This window comes from Oryzias latipes, chromosome 9, assembly GCF_053564925.1.
Source record: "Oryzias latipes strain Hd-rR chromosome 9, Olatipes_Hd-rR_3.1".
NCBI classification, from domain to species: domain Eukaryota; kingdom Metazoa; phylum Chordata; class Actinopteri; order Beloniformes; family Adrianichthyidae; genus Oryzias; species Oryzias latipes.
The window spans coordinates 14,047,999-14,067,032 of NC_136245.1; the positions used below are offsets into that span (position 1 = coordinate 14,047,999).

General features: G+C 37.9%; 1 protein-coding gene across 5 annotated transcripts in view; it reads right to left on the reverse strand.

Annotated features, from left to right (window-relative positions):
* The window catches only part of dock5 (dedicator of cytokinesis 5), a 58,695-nt gene extending 40,065 nt beyond the window's left edge, over positions 1-18,630 (reverse strand). For all 5 annotated transcript variants that reach the window (XM_078952198.1, XM_011479452.4, XM_011479451.4 and 2 more), the window contains exon 1: positions 18,388-18,630. In XM_078952198.1, the coding sequence (XP_078808324.1) occupies positions 18,388-18,430 (43 nt within the window). In that variant the 5' untranslated portion in view covers positions 18,431-18,630. The remainder of the gene's footprint in view (positions 1-18,387) is intronic.
* Between the last annotated feature and the right edge of the window lie 404 nt (positions 18,631-19,034).

Below are 19,034 nucleotides of genomic sequence, written 5' to 3' on the forward strand. Positions count from 1 at the left end.
CCATACATGCTGCTATGAAATTCTGACCCTCACAAAAAATTGGCTGGTAAGTTGGATAATGATGATGTTCTAATTATAATAAGGAATGTTCAATATTTATTTTCTAAAATCACTCCAACAGTTTTCCTGAACATAAAATGTCTCCACAGCAGGTCTTTGCAATATGCGTATCACAAAATATGGTGTGAACTCCGATAAATGGTTACTTTAAATGGTTACACAATGTTATAGCTGCTTGAAGTATTTAACAAATCAAATACAACCCTTAAGCTTTTGACCAATCGGATGGACCCTTCATATTGTTGACCAATCCAAAGTGGGAGAACTTGAAAAATTGGTGTTTGACTTAATACTTTTTTGCCCCACTGTATACGCTGTTTACCATTTTCTCAGCTTCGGAATCTGCTGGAATTACATTACTTGCGTTAACTCTTATACTCTTTTGCCCCACTGTACTTGTATAGCGCTTTTCTACCTTTCTAAAAGGCCCATAGCGCTTTACAGTCAAAGTCCTATTCAAACACACACATTCACACACTGATGGCTGATGATCAAACGGGAAGAAAACAATTTGTCAAGATTGATGAATTTACATAACAAACCATTGAGTTAAGTTGTGGTGTCCCACAAGGATCAATTCTGGGCCCGCTGCTATACAATATATATACATAAATGATATATTCAATGTTTCAAAGCTTATGAAACTCATTATTTGCTGATGACACAAACACACTCTATTCTACAGACAATCATAGGGAACGTATCAACTCTTAAACAAAATAAAACCATGGATGGATTATAACAAATTATCTTTGAACCTAGGTAACCAAAGTGATGTTTTCTGGTAACTACGCCAATACCGAGCTCTCAATCTAAATAAATAATGTCCTAATAGAAAGAAATCCAATTCTTAGGGGTTGTTATCGATGACAAACTAAATTGGAAGCAACACATCAGACACAGACAAACTAAAGTCCCAAAAAGTATTTCAATCATAAATAATTATAAAAATATATTAGAATACAACAGACAGTACAGTCAGGACCATAAATATTTGGACAGAGACACATTCTTTCTAATTTTGTTTCTGTACATTACCACAGTGAATTTTAAAACAACTCAGATGCCATTGAAGTGCAGACTTTCAGCTTTTATTCCATGGGATGAACAAAAAGATTGCATACAAATTTGAAAAACTAAAGCACTTTTTTAAACACAATCCCTTCATTTCATGGGCTCGTAAGTAATTGGACAAATGAAATAACTGAAAACAAAATGGTCATTACTAAGATTTGGTTGAAAACCCCTTGTTGGCAATGACAGGCTGAAGTCTTGAACTCATGGACATCACCAGATGCTGGGTTTTCTCCTTCTCAATGCTCTGCCAGGCCTTTTACTGCAGCGGCTTTCAGTTGCTGTTTGGAACTTCGTGGAAGAATATTCCACTTCTTTGCTTTAATAAACTCCTGAGTAGCTTTGGCTGTATGTTTTGGGTTGTTGTCCATCTGTATTATGAAACGGCGCCCAATCAGTTTGGCTGCATTCACCTGGATCTGCGCAGATGGTATGTCTCTGAACACCTCAGAATTCATTCGGCTAGTGTCACTACTGTCCCAGTGCCACTAGCAGCCATGCACGCATAGGCCATCACACTGCCTCCACAGTGTTTTACTGATGATGTAGTGTGCTTTGGATCATGAGCTTCTCCACGCCTTGTCCATACTTTTCCCTTTCCATCATTCTGGTAGAGGTTGATTTTGGTTTCATCTGTCCAAAGAATGTTTTTCCAGAACTGTGCTGGCTTTTTTAGATGCTTCTTAGCAAAGTCCAATCTAGCCTTCCTATTCTTGAGGCTTATGAGTGGCTTGCATCTTGCAGTGTACCCTCTGTATCTACTTTCATGCAGTCTTCTTTTTATGGTAGACTTGGATATTGATACGCCTACCTCCTGGAGAGTGTTGTTCACTTGGTTGGCTGTTGTGAACGGGTTCCTCTTTACTATGGAAATGATTCTGCGATCATTCTGCGATCACCACTGTTGTCTTCCGTGGACGTCCAGGTCTTTTTGCGTTGCCGAGTTCACCAGTGCTTTCTTTCTTTCTCAGGATGGACCACACTGTTGATTTTGCCACTCCTAATACTGCAGCAATTTCTCGCATGTTTTTTTCTGTTTTCTCAGTTTAATGATGGCTTCTTTCACCAGCATGGAGAGCTCCTTTGACCGCATGTTGTCTGTTCACAGCAAAATCTTCAAAATGCAAGCACAAGTCCTCTAATCAACTCCCGGCCTTTTATCTGCTTCACTCATAATGACATAACAAGGGAATTGCCCACACCTGCCCATGCAATAGCATAGAAGTCAATTGTCCAATTACTTATGAGCCCATGAAATGAAGGGATTGTGTTTAAAAAATGCTTAAGTTTTTCACATTTTTATGTTTATCTTTTGGTTCAACCCATGGAATAAAAGCTGAAAGTCTGCACTTCAATGGCATCTGAGTTGTTTTATTTTAAATTCACTGTGGTAATGTACAGAAACAAAATTAGAAAGAATGTGTCTGTCAAAATATTTAAGGTCCTGACTGTAGATATTTATTGTACTGCTCCTTAATATTACCATATTTGACCTACTGTATTGAAATTTGGGGGAATAATTATAAGAGCTCACTACATCCTCTCTTTTTACTTCAAAAACAAGCCATCAGAATTGTACATAAAGCCGGATATCTTGATCATACAAACAATTTATTTTATCAATCTAGGCTTTTAAAACTGTATGACCTTGTGGATGTTTACACCGCACAACTTTTATACAGACTCAGTGGGAAATCGTTACAATTCAATATCCAAAAACAGTTCTTAGAAAATGAAGGAGGCTACAAACTGAGGGGATGTAGGAACTTTAAGATCAAACTGATAAGAATCACAAAGAAAAGTTTCTCTGTGTCAGTGTGTGGCACTAAACTTTGGAAAGGGTTAAGTAATGAGCTAAAAAAAAAAAAATTCAAATATCCAAATAGTCAAGAAAAGGTATAAAGAAACTCTGATTTCACAATATGACGATAAGAGGAGTTACAGATCAATAGGTGTTTGAATAATTCCAAATTACTTCCAAAAATTTGCAAACTTGATTGTGGTGAAATAATCAAAGCTCTTTTAATTACATTAAATGAGTATTACATTGTAATGTGCAATAATGATTACTGAATGTTTAAATTACAATCAATAAGCTATTGATTTTCTTTACTTGATCTCCAATGTTTAGCAATAATTACTGGTTTATTGTGATAATGTGTTCTAATAATAATCAATGATTATTACATATTGGTTACTGATACTGTATACTGAAATCATGAATGAATGTTTTCTGAAGATAATCAATTATTTTGTTACTTGAAAAGTAATCGGATCAGAACCGGATTTCAAAAACTGTAAAACTATAAAATGAATTAACTCAGAAGGGGTGGGATTGTACAAGGTCGCTTCTTCCCACTCCTATTCAAGCAATAAATCAAGCTCTACTTGACTTTAGTTAATGATCACTGTATTTAATTAAGCAAAATGTGATTTAAGTGACTTTTTTGTTTTGTTTTATTTTCTGTCTTTTTAAACTATGCATTTCATCATTTCTGCAATGAGTTTAATAAATATGTGTAAATTCTTTATTGCTTTGACTACAATGCTTGAAATCAATCAATCAAATAAATCAAAAATGGCGGCTCCGCTGCTGAACACTGGCGCCAACCTTCCACCAGAGGCAAGATGGGGTTCAGTGTCTTGCTCAAAGAGACTTCAACATATGAACGGGCAAGGCGGGAATCAAATATGCAATCTTCCAATCAGAGGTCAATCACCCTACCACTGCACCATGGCCATCCCAAAATCACGCTTTGCGCTGGTGTGCAACACTGTACTATTGTAATATTGTACAGTTCTTAAGCAAATAACATAAATATGCTGCATGTTGATCGCGTAAGCGGTCAAAGATTTACGGCACGTGCCAACTGTGGCACACATGTAGGGAGAGACAGTGGCATGTGGGGGTGTGACAATACACACCTGATCTGTCGTCTGTATCTTTCGGATTTAAAAACAAAAAAAATCTTGTTTGAGTGACAATATCTTCTAACAATAAGCTTTTTTCCCCATGGTGTCATAAGGAAACATTCCAATTTTGCAGCATTATTACTTAGGGGTGTGACGATAACCGCATCACGGTGATGACATCATCGCATCACCGCACTTTTTTTAACGTTTTTTTTTTTTTAAAGTTCTGCATATGGTGCGTGATTGGAACTATAAACACATTAAACACATTGATCTTTGCTGTGAATTTACTTTTTCTGCTAGTCCTGTGTTCAGACTTCAAGGGTTTCTGGGGGAAACCTTTTATTAGTGTTCTCCTTCACTCCCTGCGCCGCGCCTCTCACTCCCTTTTGCTGGCTCGCGCCTGTCACCCCCTCTACGCTGCACGCGGCGCGCTCCCTCAACTCACACACACGTGGTTACAAAAGCACAAACACATCCTCATTCTACAACAGAAGTTTCTGTCTCGCGAGGAAATACGACAAATTTACTGCGTTCTAATTATTAATTTCCATTGTATTCATTTCCATTACAAGCTGCGTGCGTTCTTGAGTGCGCAACATGGCCGCCCGCCGGAGGATTTTGTGTTGGGGGGGGGTTAATTACCCTTCTCCTTCACTCTGTAACACCAAAAATCAAAGCCCACTGTTAGAGTGCGATGAATATCACTACATGTTTTGTTTGCGACACCGCACCCCCTTTTGGTACATCACAGCGGTGATCAAAAATCCCGCACTGTCACAGCTCTACTATTACTGTAATCCCGCCCACCTATATAAATGCTGCCACTTTTCCACATCAATCTTCATGAACGGGCGATTTGAATTCACGGGCACCGTAACAAAAAGAAAAACAAATTTGCCACTGTGAAATTAAACCGCTGTAATAATGATCCTGTGTTTTGAAACTGTTGTCAGTGGGGTGACATGAGCGTGTGTCTGAGCACATTTGAGCGGACGTGAGCGAGTGCGTACGTGGTAAAAGCGCAAACCTGATCGGTGAGCTGTTGCACACGTTTATGACTGCATAGCTATTTGTTTGGTTTTTATCATGTTTTTGGCCTTGCAGCACCTGACATTTTTGAAGTTAATAGTTCTTTCTGTTCTGCCAAATGTCAAAAATAAATGTGAATTGGTTCTAAAATGAATACTACAACTGACTGCCTCCACATTTACTGGAGGCGAAAAAAATGAATAATGATGCCGTCAAATTCTGGAAAACGTATATTACTATAGTTAAAATACTTACAAAAACGTAAAAAAAAAATGTAATTGTACATGCATGTAAGGCACCATCACAGAGCTAACTTACATTAAGTGAAGCAGGCCCTGTCTCATATTGAAACAAATGATGAATTAGCATACGCTTATTTTTTTCATGTTAATGGTTGTCAAGTTCTTAGAAATATTGATGGTATTTCGTTGTAATGTATCCAATCCTCTTGCTGTAGGTATGGCATACAACAAATGCAGAAATTTTTGATTTAAACAAATATAGGTGCAATACTATTACAACTTTGGCCTACTTTCCTTTCGTAATATTGTTATAAAAGCACGTTTTGAGTTCATGTTAAAATATGTTCACAAATGAAAATGTGCTCTGTATGTTAATCTGTTTTCAAAAATTCAAAAAAAATTTGGAATAAAATATATTCACAAAGCTATTTGACCTCCTGTTTGTGAATGAAATAAAATTTCAGATATAATGGAAATGTTTTAGTATTTCATGTATTAGAGTTTGTAGTTTATAGTTGGTGATGGCACGGTTGTTAAGGAGAAATTTTCAAATTGGCACTTCATGTCATAAATGTTGCTGATTCCTGATAAACAGCATGTCAAAGAACATGTGTTATTTAGGTGTCACAGGGTACATCTCCAGGGTTAAGTTATGTTGACTTCTATTTAAAATAAAACAGAAGTGATTTATAAGCTGTTATTTGTTTTACTATTTGTACATGTTCAATTCCATTCAATTTTATTTGTTTAGCCCAAATTCACAACAACAGATGTCTCGATGGGCTTTGTATCGGTAAAAAAGTAAAACATTCAATCAATAGGATCATGAATACATAGAATTCAATAGGAAAATACTAATTGAACTAAAAAAATGACTAAACTAAACTGGCATCACTGCCATTAGAGCCTCCTTTGTGGTAAGCAAAAACTCCTCAAAAAAAGACGGATTCCGGAAACAACGAAGAAACTTCAGGGGTGCCCACATGAAGGAGGGATCCTTGTATCGCAAGTCATATTGTCTTCGCAGTATTGTCGCAAGTTTTCCTCATATCACGCAGTCCTAATCCACAGCAGCAAAATCCTGGCTGTGCGCATTTTGGTTTTGTGGTAAAATTAAGACAAATTTGTTTATGTAAGAACCCCCTAATGGTTAATTGCTTAACTTCACCAAACTCAAGTTTAGTAGATTTGTAGAGCAGTTGGAAAACAAATACTCAGTTACAAAATAATTTTGACTAAATTACATAGTTTTATAGCTTAAGGCCATGTTATGTGCCCATACAAGCCATGGCTGCAGTAAATCATTTGTCTCATCATATAACTAATCTTCCTGTGGTTATGTCTCTTTCCTTTCAGTTCTGACCAGTTCTACCAGTCATAGCAAACAGTTGCCTTCAAGTTTTTGGAGTGTCCCCCTCAGGCACTGTTTTACACCAATTGTATCCCTAAACTCTGTTACTGTGTTACCAAAAATGATGCTTGCACGGAAGACACAAAATAATAAACAGCGCTGACTAAAAAGATGTTGTAAAAAGGAAACCACTGAAAAACAACGCTGAAGCTAATTTCTTTGTCATGACTTTAGAGTGATCTCAAAGTTAGAGAAAATAGCAGAGCTCTGCCCCGGCTTGTGTGGTGTAAATACTTCTGACTTGAGGCCAGATTTCACAGCACGCTTCAACTGGTTTGCTCATCACACCAAGACTCGACAAACAACTGAAAGAGAATCCATGACTGTCTTCATAGTTTTTCCATCACGCATGTATGACTTTGGCTGTATATTAAAAAAAAAAAAAACACTAAAATATACACTTCACAAGGATAAAGTTTTGTTCTAACCCAGTTTGTAATTACATAGTTGGTGCAATTTTCCAACTGAGCTTTCATATTATGTAAACTTAATTATTTTCATTAGTTTGTTTCTCCTCCCAATAGCTTACAAATGTGTCCCCACTGACTTTAAATACACAACAATTATTAGGCCTATTAGTAAGACCACAAATCAAAAATAAATGCCACAAATAAACCATTTTGCCTTCTGGTTCAAAGACAGGAGTGTCATTAATAATTTTCATGAGGGCAGACGGTCACATGAATCACCAGAAAATTACATTGAAAAAAAATGACAACTGCCTCTAGTCATGCCAGGAGTGACAATAGTCCATTCAGCAACTTGACAAGAGTGTTGAGGCCTCACAACAACATGGCAGGGTGCCAGCCGTGGGAGCCCCATGGAGCATGTTGTGATGCCACACTTTTGTAAACTAAAGGCTTTGGTCCAGGCTCTCACAGCACTTATGTGCGCAAAAAACAAAAAAACAAACAAAAAAAAAAACCTTGTTTCCCAGTTTCAGACACAAAGCCTTTAAATTCCAATAAAGTTTTATTGCCAAGAGTTCACGTTGGTGCACATGCTCGTTTAAGTAAGTCACTCCGAAAGTGGATTAGAGAACAATTAAAAAAGCACACCACGCTTGAATAGTTTGAGCGACTGCTGGTAACTCATCAAAGCTAACACAGTACAAAATGAATCTATTGTTCTCATCAGCAACTTAGCGAGGAGGCAAACCACACAATAAATATCCCATTATGCCGGTGCTTTAAACGCATGAACAAAGAAACTTACATAAAAAGAAACCCACAAGAAACTATCAACTAACTCTTAAGAATACAATTTTTCCAGTTATTAAAAAAATGTTAATCCAAGATAAAACCAAAAATAAAAATTAAAGCTGGTAATTGTGTAAGCTATTGTAATGGTGCATCTGAACTGTAAAATGACACGTTTACTTTATGGCTGATGGTATTCACACGTATTTTACTAAGGGTGTTAGAAAATAACCTTTTGGCGATATATCAGGATAGTTCATTTGCCGATACTTGTATCAATTCAAAATGCCGTCAGGACGATATCTATGGAAGCGATTCTGTAGCATAATTAAAAATAAAAGTCAATACCAGAAATGCTTTTTCATTTACAAAATGAAGCTGCATTTTTTTACTCAAAATTAAAATGAAAAAGCAATCCGCCAAAATGCTTTTTCAGTTTCTTCTTCAACACTGCTTACTCTGTCACTTATGGAAATGGTATTTGACATTTCATTTTCAAAACGTTCTCTGGTAAATGTGTAGCAAAATTCATTTAGAAATGTCTACTTTGACATTTCTGCTCACTCATATTTTTTTTAAATCCATGCGGTCAGGGCTTATTTCTTCGCAGCAAGGACCCAAAAGACGGGTTAGCATTTAGGATAATATGTGCTATTAGCCGTGGAGGTACTTAAAACTTCGTGCAGGCAATGCTGCAATAAGCATCTTGGATGTAAATATGTGGGAATTACATCATCCTTTATTTTGTATGGACACCACTGGAAACACAAATTCATATGATGGTTTCTCAGATCGTAGCAGCACTTCCCCCTTCGGCAATCTAGAGCTTCGGATCGGGGGCTTCGCGCTCCGCTATGCAAAGGCGGCTGCCGGTCCGAAGACAAAGCTAGTCACGGGGAAAGTTTCGGCGAACCGCGGAGCTTCCGAAGGAGGACCGTGGAAGGCGGAAATGCTGCTACGTAGTCCTGAGAAGCTGTGTACAATCATCAGGAGTGCACAGCCGTCACAAAGCCCTCTCCTCTGCCGCTAACACAAAGCTACACTGCTCCTAGCATGAATCTCTTAGCAGCCGGACACATGGAGAAAGCACTGACGTCATCGCCCCGCCTCCCCTCTGGAAATCCTAAGTCAAATTGAATTATGCGACACTATTCGCAGGGTGAATGTGATAATGAAAATGCAATCCCCTTTGCATTTTCATTTTAATTATGACACAGAATAAGGGGTTTTTAACTAGAAAATGAAAAAGCATTTTGAAGTATTGATGTTTTATTTTAATTTTGAGTCATTTGCTGCAGTTACATTTTGAAAATGAAAAAGCTGTTTCTGTTTCTGCTTTCTGTTAATTCATTTTAATTGTCAAATTACACATTCCTAAATGAATTTTGCTACAGATTTTCCAGAGATCTTTTTGAAAATGAAATGTCAAATACCATTTTCATTATCGTTTTAATTAAGTGACAGAATAAGAAGTGTTGTAGAAGAGAATGAAAAAGTATTTTGACGGATTGCTTTTTCATTTTTTAATTTTGATTTAAAAAAAATGCAGCTTCATTTTGAAAATGAAAAAGCATTTCTGGTTTTGAATTTTATTTTTCATCATGCTACAAAATCGCGTCCATATATATTTATTTATTTATGAGCGTTTTGACTTCAGCGTTTTCCACTTCAACCTCCAACCGCTAGTTGGCAGCAGAGCACACAGAGCCTCTTTGAGCACCTCTACCGGCACAAAACAACAAACTTTTGTTACCATCTTTTGTTAACATTCCAAGTTTTTACTTGGGATGGTAACAAACCGAAACTCTGTGCCATCTTGCTGACAGTATCATATAAAACTGCGGATTGCTGTGATTTTTTTGCACTGCAGTGGTGCAGTGCAGACTGTGATGTAAACAAAGTATCTTAGCAACATTAAAGCAACTTTCCTTCAACTGGTCACGTTGCCCCGTCAAACTTTATTGTTTCTGGAAAGAATTGTTTTTTTTCCCCTTTATTATTAGAAGCACCTTTCAGGCTCCTGAACCGTTTAAGGGTACTGGAGAAGCTACATTTAGCAATATTAAAAAAATAAACAGGACTTTTTCCTCAATCAAAGGTTTAGACCCTTATTGGTTTTAGGCCCATTTATTCCATTTTTTTTTTCTACTGAAAAATCTTTGTTGTGGAAATCAGACAATGCTGACTGTTCCCTTTATATATTTTTAGTTGCAAAAATAAAAGCACTATGAATTTGCTTGCGTAAAAACAACTTATATGTGAGATATAATTGCAGTGCTTAACATTGTGATTATGGAATAAACTGAATTTTACAATTTTATTAAAAGAAGACATATTGAAATTCAGGTAGAGTTTTTTCTAAGTCATATTTAAAAAAGAAAATGTGTTCCGTTAGAATATCGGGATACATATCATATCAAGGGGCGTGTATCGGAATACTTATCGTATCGCCAGGCTCTTGCCAATACACACCTGCATTTACATGCTTCCAGAACAAAAAGTTATGGAAAAACATGTTGGCCAAACGTAATATGTGGAGGCAAGATGCACACTGCTGCAATGCCCACACATATTTTGAGTTAAAGTTAAAGGTCAATTAGTTGTCTCGCTCCTAAGTGTGTGAAATGTGTTCTCCACATTTGAGCCATCTCCTGGAGGAATGGTGAGCAGCAGAAACAGTCACAATCCAAAACCACCTACCGGTAACTTTAATCCTAAACTTAACCCTTCCTCTGGGTCCGTGCGGTCAAGAAAAAAGTTCAGCAATGGCAGCACGTATTTTGAAAATGACATGCCAATAGATTCTTTCTTACTTTATGTAGCGTCACTTTTTTTTTAAAATTTATTTTATTTTCAAGTTTATGTGAACATATGATATAAAACACAACGACGAACAAAGACAAGGGGAGAAAAGAACAACAAGACAACCCCCCAAAAACAAGACACCTGCCAAAGACGAGAGGCAAATATCAAAAAGAAAAATTAAAAAAGAGCTTGCCAGATTACCACACTGATCCATAAACAAATAGACAAATAAATGTTGCAGTCAGACATAACTTGTACGAGAGAGAGAGAGAGATGGAAAATTACATTTGTGACCCAGATCCAGCACCTCTCCAATTGGACACCCGTTGTTCAGTGTTGTAGTTCAAGTTATATTGTAGTGAGCCAGAAAGGGTTTCCAAACAGTGTTGAATCAATATACTCTGAGCCAAATCTGCAGAACCTCAATCTGTCTAGCCTGATGGCATATATGATCTCAGCCAGCCAATGTTCAAAGGAGGGAGGAGTTGTTGATTGGCCACCACCATTCCCAACTGTAGCGCTGTCTGTGGCAATTGGCAAGTTTGTAAAGAACATCCGCGCCACATTTTTTTTTAACTTTAAAAAATGTTCCTAGGAAAAAGGACATGAGTACAACCAAAATAAAGGACAGAAATCTTAGTAGTTGTTGTATTCTGGTAGATTTCTACAAAATTTTAAAAGAAATATGTCATAATCAGCTTCTGCCAAAGCAAGGAAAAGGTACCTTTTACTACGATTAGATAAATGTAAGTATGTTTGTTTTTAGGCCAATTTTCCTCAGACACTGTCTTCAAAAACAGGCTCAACAGAGAAGCCCTGTGCTTCCTACTTACTGTCTAGACAGTCAAAAAATGATATGTGGCTCTTAAAACTGACCACCTATTAAGTTCTTATAGGCGACCCACATGCCAGAAATTTGACTTGAACCTCAAAGCTAATAGTGTAAAAAGGGACAAAATTAAATCAGCATGAAGCTTTGTCTTTTAATTCAGGTTTAAAAACCCGGCATCAACTCTTAGCTATGACAAGAATACAAATGAATGATAGAGATAAAGGGGAGGGGAAAAAGGAAACTTCTCCAGATGGACAAATGATTAAAATTTAAGTTGTAAAAGTCTCGATTTTTCTTCTCTATGGTCAAGTCCATTAAAACTGAGAAAGGTCAGCTCTCACCTCCAATCATCCCCGAGAATCTGGGCTGACGTTGCGAGATGAGCAATCAGAAATGTGATGATTGCAATCTTTGTATGAGACAAAACTCTAAAGCCCACTGCCCTCCTTTTTAATAAAAAAAAGATGAAAATTAAATAAAGATGAAAATGTAGCATTTGTGGGGTCAGTTATGCTGGACAGTGTCATTTTATTTATTAAGAAACTAAATAAAATTTTTATACGCTTTTAGTGTCTGAATTTATCATCTTGAAAAGGTTTTCCATAAATAATATTTAGGGAAAAATAAGACCGTAGTGCTGCTTAAACTTAAAGTCCCACTCCAACTATATTTAATCGTTCTCAGTGATCTTTTAATTATGATAAAACAGTTTTTAGCTCATATCAGAAAGGGTGTGTTGTTTTTAAGACATATTTCCTGCAGAGCTGCAGGAGCTCATTATAAACTCGCTTTTGGGTTGTGGGTGGGACTGTTAGCGCTGAAGTTAGCCTAGCTAAATTCCCAGCATGCCTTTGTTTACACTCTCTCCTGTTAGCGACAAGTGCCTCACAAGCCCAAGCTAAATTTAGTGCAGCAAAAGAATGGTGAGCAATATCGGAGGCATCAAGCCACAGTTTAGAGCCAGGTAGCAGCACAGATGAGAAAAATTAAGACTTTTTTTTTGTTTTTGTCTGCAAGTGGAGCATTGCGGAGAAAGCGAGATTATGGCCCCCCTTCGGCAGTAGCTCAGCATGAACCGAACTTTTTTCAAACATCTAGTTTTCATCTGCTCCCAATCCAACCTGATTTGAATAAAGAAATACTAAGAAATGCAGTTTTAGTCTTACGTTTTTATACATGTCCTCTATTATGAGAAAATGCTACAAAAACATGTCAAAACAACAAAAATATTAATTTTCATTGGAGCGGGTCTTTCAGTATTATTATTTTATGTCCGTTTGCCAACGTTATTACAGCTCTAGAAATTACACGACATGGCTTTTGAGGCCATCTTATAGATCAAACCTGTATCACATTGATCTATCACAGGGCTTCCTCCCAACAGGACACATCAACAACACCTCACCAGTAGACATCCTGACTCAAAGCCCAAAGCAGCCCAGCTTGATGTGGAGGAGCTGCACCTTGATTCCGTGCCTCTCCTGGATCACTGAGCTTCTCACACTATTTTAACGAAGTTATCCAGCTGCCTGTATCCAATATATCATCGTTCGGTTCAGCTGCTCTGCTAGTGACCCTAGGTGAGGGTGGGAATGTAAATCAACCAGTAAATTCAGACTCCCATCTTCTGGTTCAAGTCTTTCTTCAGTGCCCAGTCTGCTGTCCAAATCATGCTCCATTTCTCCCAATGCTTTTCATTGATATGCTTTTGTACTTATTCTAATCTTCAGTTTAAAAAAACAGTTCAAAGATGCAATATTGATAATCAAATTCCAAAAAAAAAATTTCATTAGAAGTCTATTCTTGTGTTTTTTTCCAGGAAATAAAAAATCTTTGATGTTAGTTTATGATGTCGAAAAATACAATTAAATCATTGTTCACTATAAAGCAACCAAAAAAAACTGTTCTAAAAAGAAAAATTGACACAAAAACTGAGGTTTGGGTTGAATTAAATTGCTTTGTGAAAATGTGAATCAAAATTAAATTGTTTCAGCAGTGACATTGGGTGGCCGTGGTGCAGTGGTAGGTGGTCAACCTCTGACTGGAATATTGCAGATTCGATGCCCGCCCATGTGTCGAAGTTTCCCTGGGCAGAACACTGAACCCCCCCTTGCCTCTGGCGGAAGGCTGGTGCCAGTGTACGGCAGCAGAGCTGCCAGCAGTGGGTGAATATGTGTGTGAATGGGTTTGTGACTGTAAAGCGCTTTGGGCCTTCAGGGAAGGTAGAAAGCGCTTTACAAGTATACGCCATTTACCATTTACATCCACCTCAGTATATTTTAAAAGTATTTTTTTTTTAGTTGAAAACACTTCAAAAAGTACTTTTAGGGTAACAAGCACACTGATCAAATAAAGTAAATCTAGGTCAGGGGTGGGCAATTCCAGGCCTCGAGGGCCGGTGTGTCTGCATGATTTCCAGATACTCTTGCCCTACTCATGGCTGATTACCTGGTTCAGGTGTGTCCAGCCAATCAGAACATGCCAGAGCAGGGTATGCTGGAAAACATGCAGGACTGCGGCCCTCAGTGCCCACCTCTGATCTAGGTTATGGTTACATGGGCCTTTCATGGCTGCTACTTACAATATTTCAATTTAGAAGTAAACAATGCCACAAGAGATCTTTTCCATATAAATAAGGAATGAAAATCGGATAAAAAATTCCACAAAAAAAGTTATTATAAGAATCAGGTTTGTGGGAAAGTAATTTATGAGCTCTACTTATTAACAAGGAAAACTTTTATCTTTTACTAAACAAATATATTAGAATGAGATGCAAATATATTTATACACATATTTAACAACAGCAGTTTAGTTTCATTCCATCGGGGGGGTTGGGGTTAGGATTAGGTTTAACCATACCTCTAACCCATTAGTCAGGGTTGAGAAAGAGAAATAATTGCAGTTTAATATGGAGTGATATTTCTGCCATTACGTTGAACACAAAACTTTCTAAGTTGCAAATGAAAATATTAAATAATTGCTTTCAAATCATTTTTTGCGTTTGCAAAACACGTTTTTGCATACGTTGTGTCAAATCTCGCTTTTTTCCTATCTTTGATTTTGCTGACTACTCTGAGCGCGATTTGGCGTGATAAAAACTGCCACTATTGCCACCGCCAAAAAAGTTTTCGCATGCGTTGTGTGTCATCTCACTTCTACTTATCTTTGATTTTGCTGAGTTAAGTTTCTGTTTGACGTGACAAAGCTGCCATCAAACAGCTGCTGATTGGTCTAGATTCTAACCAATCAGGTTTCTCCGTCTCATATTGACGTTGCTTGGAGGCAGACATGGACTTTGGACTTTGCGTCGGTTCTGTTTGAACGGAATTCTGCAGTTTTCAACCATCCTGACCCGTTTCTCTCATAGTTAAACCCAGATGGAGCAGCAAAGCAGCTAAAATAAAACCAAGTTTTGTATTTATTTATGTCAGTATAGTGACCAATGTGTTTAAAATGTCTGCAGCAGAAGAACAATAAAATGTCAGAGCGCCGACTCCGTCCAGCAGGAAGTAACACTTTTTAAGATTTGTATCTGAACTATTGTTTTATTTTATTCAATAAATGTTGAAATATTAAGAGAAAATAGTATTTTTTCATGAGAACTTTTTTTTTATTTGGACAAAACGCTCACGATTTCTAAACATAAGACACTGTGAAAATTAACAAAATTAAAAAATGCTTCTTCTGCTACATACATTGAGTCTACTGTGGTGAACCATCATTCTTTTGCTTATTATTGCTGTTCATCTAATCCCAAACACTTGTGCAGCATAAAATAATATGTGCTTGAAATCTTAAAGAAAATCAAACTTTTTACCAACATTTTGCTCCAGAAGATTCACAGATCACACACGGGCCTGTTGATATGTCAGATAAACTCTACACTACTGACATAGTGATTATCAGGAGATCCTCGGCCATAAATTCACAGATATGACCAAATAAAAATTAATCAATGCTAGAAAAGAAAGAAAGTATGAATTATTGTTAAAATGATTTTAAAAAATGAAAACGTCTTCATCCAAGAGACAACATTGAGGGGAAGAAGAACTGGTTCAGTTTCTCTGCCTCGGTAGCAAACACCATGTTAGATAAATACGGCGATTTGATTGGTTAGAATCTGGACCAATCAGCAGCTGTTTGATGGCAGCTTTGTCACGCTAAACAGAAACTTAACTCAACAGAATCAAAGATAGGTAAAAAGCGAGATGACACACAAAGCATGCGAAAACCTTTTTGGCGGTGGCAATAGTAGTTTTTATCACGCTAAGTTGCACTCAGAGTAGTCAGCAAAATCAAAGATAGGAAAAAAGCTAGATTTGAAACAACCCATGCAAAAACGTGTTTTGCAAGCCCAAAATAAATTTTTTAATTCAAAAGAAAATTGAAAGCAAAATAACTTTCAAGGCTAAATAAAGAAATTATTGAAAAGCAAATATTTAATATTTTCATTTGCAACTTAGAAAGTTTTGTGTGAATTGTAGTGGCAGAAATATCACTCCATAGTTTAAAAGAATTCAAGACAAGACGTTCGAAGTGAGGCCACCTAATTTTATTGAGGCATCTGATTGGTCAGTTTATAACTTGAATAACTTGCACTACAGCAAAAATATCATGAAAAAAATAGGATTAGCAAGTGTTAATAAAAAGTAGTACACCAAGAATGGTTATTCTGGCAAAAACAATGACTGAGTAATAGCAGCTTGTTTCACTATAGATATCTATGGGCTTTTGGCTTTTTGGGACCAGCAGGTACTTCCTATTTGGAACGCGAGGGGGGAGGGATTGCTCAGTTCTCATATAATGTCAATGTGTAGTAATGATGATTTTTTGTCTGAGTTGGCATCCACAAAGCCTAATCGCCTAACATTTACTAAATCCACCTCAAAATCCCCTGGAACACCGATCTTGAGTAAAATGTGACGCCATCGGACAGGCTGTGCTTTGCTGAGGTGGGATCATGTAACAGAAAGTAGGTCAACCATACTACCTACTCTGAAGCAACACCTTAAAAGGTCCAAATGAATCTGAAAGGATGGCACCAAAAATGTTCACAAAGCTCAACAAGGAAATATGCAGAAAAGTTGGAATAATCTCACCAGTGAGGAACTGGTGGCATCAATCGTTATTGAAGGTTCTCCTTCCTTGTAAATCGATGACACAATCTCTTTAGCTATATATGAGTGGATGCACTAAGATACAGATTTCATGTAAACTGTGAAGAACCAGATGCTTTTTTTTTCCCACACATGGAAGACCTTTAAATTAACGTTAAAAGTGTTTTCATTTTTCACGCGCCTATTGTTTGTAAACTCAGGTTTTCAACTCTTTTCACTGCACCTGATTGTTATTTCCCAAAGACACTGCCTTATTGACACCACCTGAAGCGATTTGTTAGTATTAACAGCAGCCTTGCTTTAGGCTACATGTAGATCACTTCCTTCTTTCCAAGTATAGGGCACCTTTGGTGCAGTGCTCACTTTTCAGAATGAAGAAGTTATGCTACTAATGAGCAATATGTTAATCCCTTTATTATCTACATTTCCTTGTTAGGAAGCATGACATTGCTGATGTTATCGAAAACCTAACAAACTCTTCCTCCGTCCCAAGCGTAGCTTCTTGTATTTAAGCGTAGTATGGTTAACTAATCGGATTAAAAATGTAAGCCCTTATACGGGATCTGACATAATTTTACAGATTAAGTAGTGGTGACTACTGTGTTTCAGAGGGCTAAAAAGCCTGTGAGTGACAGCTAAGTGGGGCAATAACACACAGCAAAGTACTATCATGAAGATCTCAGCATCAGCTAGTAAAGCAAAGGTCTTGTGGGCACAGGGAGGAGCACTGCTGTACAGCCACACTTGAAACAGTGGGTGCACATAATTTCAGTCAGCACACCAAGATGCACTTAGAAAAATTGTAAAAAGAAAAAAAAAAATCACGGCTAGTCACATTTTAGAGTAACAAAACCTTTTTGTGTTGTGCTTCCTCTGTTCTACATTTGCACAGTAAACAATAAGTACCTGTGTGTGTGCGCGTGGGTGTGTGTGTGTGTTGGATATTTTGTTTATAAAGAACCAAGTTATGCTGTGCTGACTGTAAAACCATTACAATAGAAAGAACATTACTAAAGAATTTGCCCAGAGGGTGTGTAGAGCTTCCGGATTAGGATACCTGCAGATTGCAAACACACGCACACGCACGCACACACACACACGAGTGTGTGTGTGTGGGGGGGGGGGGGGGGGGTACACCATGTTGCAACATGTGTTGCTTATTTTTTGGGTACTGAAAAAAATGCTGTGATGGTTCATTCCACTGGTAAAACCGGTGTAAATGTGTCTAAACACCGCTTGTACGCTCAGTCTTTTTATCTGTTGTACAGTGCGGCCCCAGCGGTGGCTCCCTTATGGAGTCTAGAGCTCCTTATGGTTCTGTAAAAAATAAACTTTTAATCAAAAAAGGAGGATTTGTTTACTTCCAAGTCTTCTTAGGGGGATTGGGCAGAAAAATGGTTGGTATGCATGCTCACTGAACTCTAAAACTCATTTTTCCCTAATGACAGAGCACTTATTTTCAAGCAGTTTCTTCAAAATGTGTATCCGCGCAGGAAACCTGGAGGTAAAAGGAGTCAAAAATGAACTTTTAGAAGTTGAAAAAACTGAACTGTGCTGTGCAGAGTCAGCTCCGGTGGTTACAACAAAGTTGTTTCCCAACTTGGTCCCGTTTCTTTTGAAGTTAAGTGTTGTTGCTGGGAGTTTACTCCCGACAAGCTGCCCCCCCCAAAAGTAAGATACGTAATTAAATAGGACCACTTACCGACTCCATACTTCTGTCTTTTAGTGGGAATCCAGCGGGTCATAGCGGGGAGGAGGCAGGAAAGTTGGTTGAATAAATAAATAACTATGTACACTTGCTCACGGAGGACGGGCGGTGCACTCCTGCTCGTCCGACGCTTACAGTTCCGCCATCATGACTTGGGTTGGGGAGGGGGGGAGGGGGAGGAGGGCGGCGGGAGCGGGAAGGGGGGAGAAAAGGCAGGATCACGCCGCCCCGTTCCGTACACGCCGCGCGCGGGGCGAGGATTCTTAACGGAGTTGTTACGTCCGCGAGCCTCGTTCTGCGGCAAACACTCAGATACATCCGCAACTGTTTGCAATAAATTCGCAAATCAGCTCTAATTAATTTCACCCAAACTCTACAGGGCTTAAGAGTCACTCGTTGGGCTTCAAGGACTCTTCCTGGTGGTTTCCCTTCAAAGTGGGACTACACACAATTTGACATTCTTGTAAATAATTAATCTCGCCAGAGTTATAAATCACTGATGTGTCATGAATAAATGATTAGCCGGTTATTGTTTTTAATTAAACCGAGATGAATTGCGATGCAGCGACTCAAAGTGACTGCTTTAAATGAGGCCTCCTCCAATAAACAAGACGCATTCACAAAGCATTGGGTTTAAATAG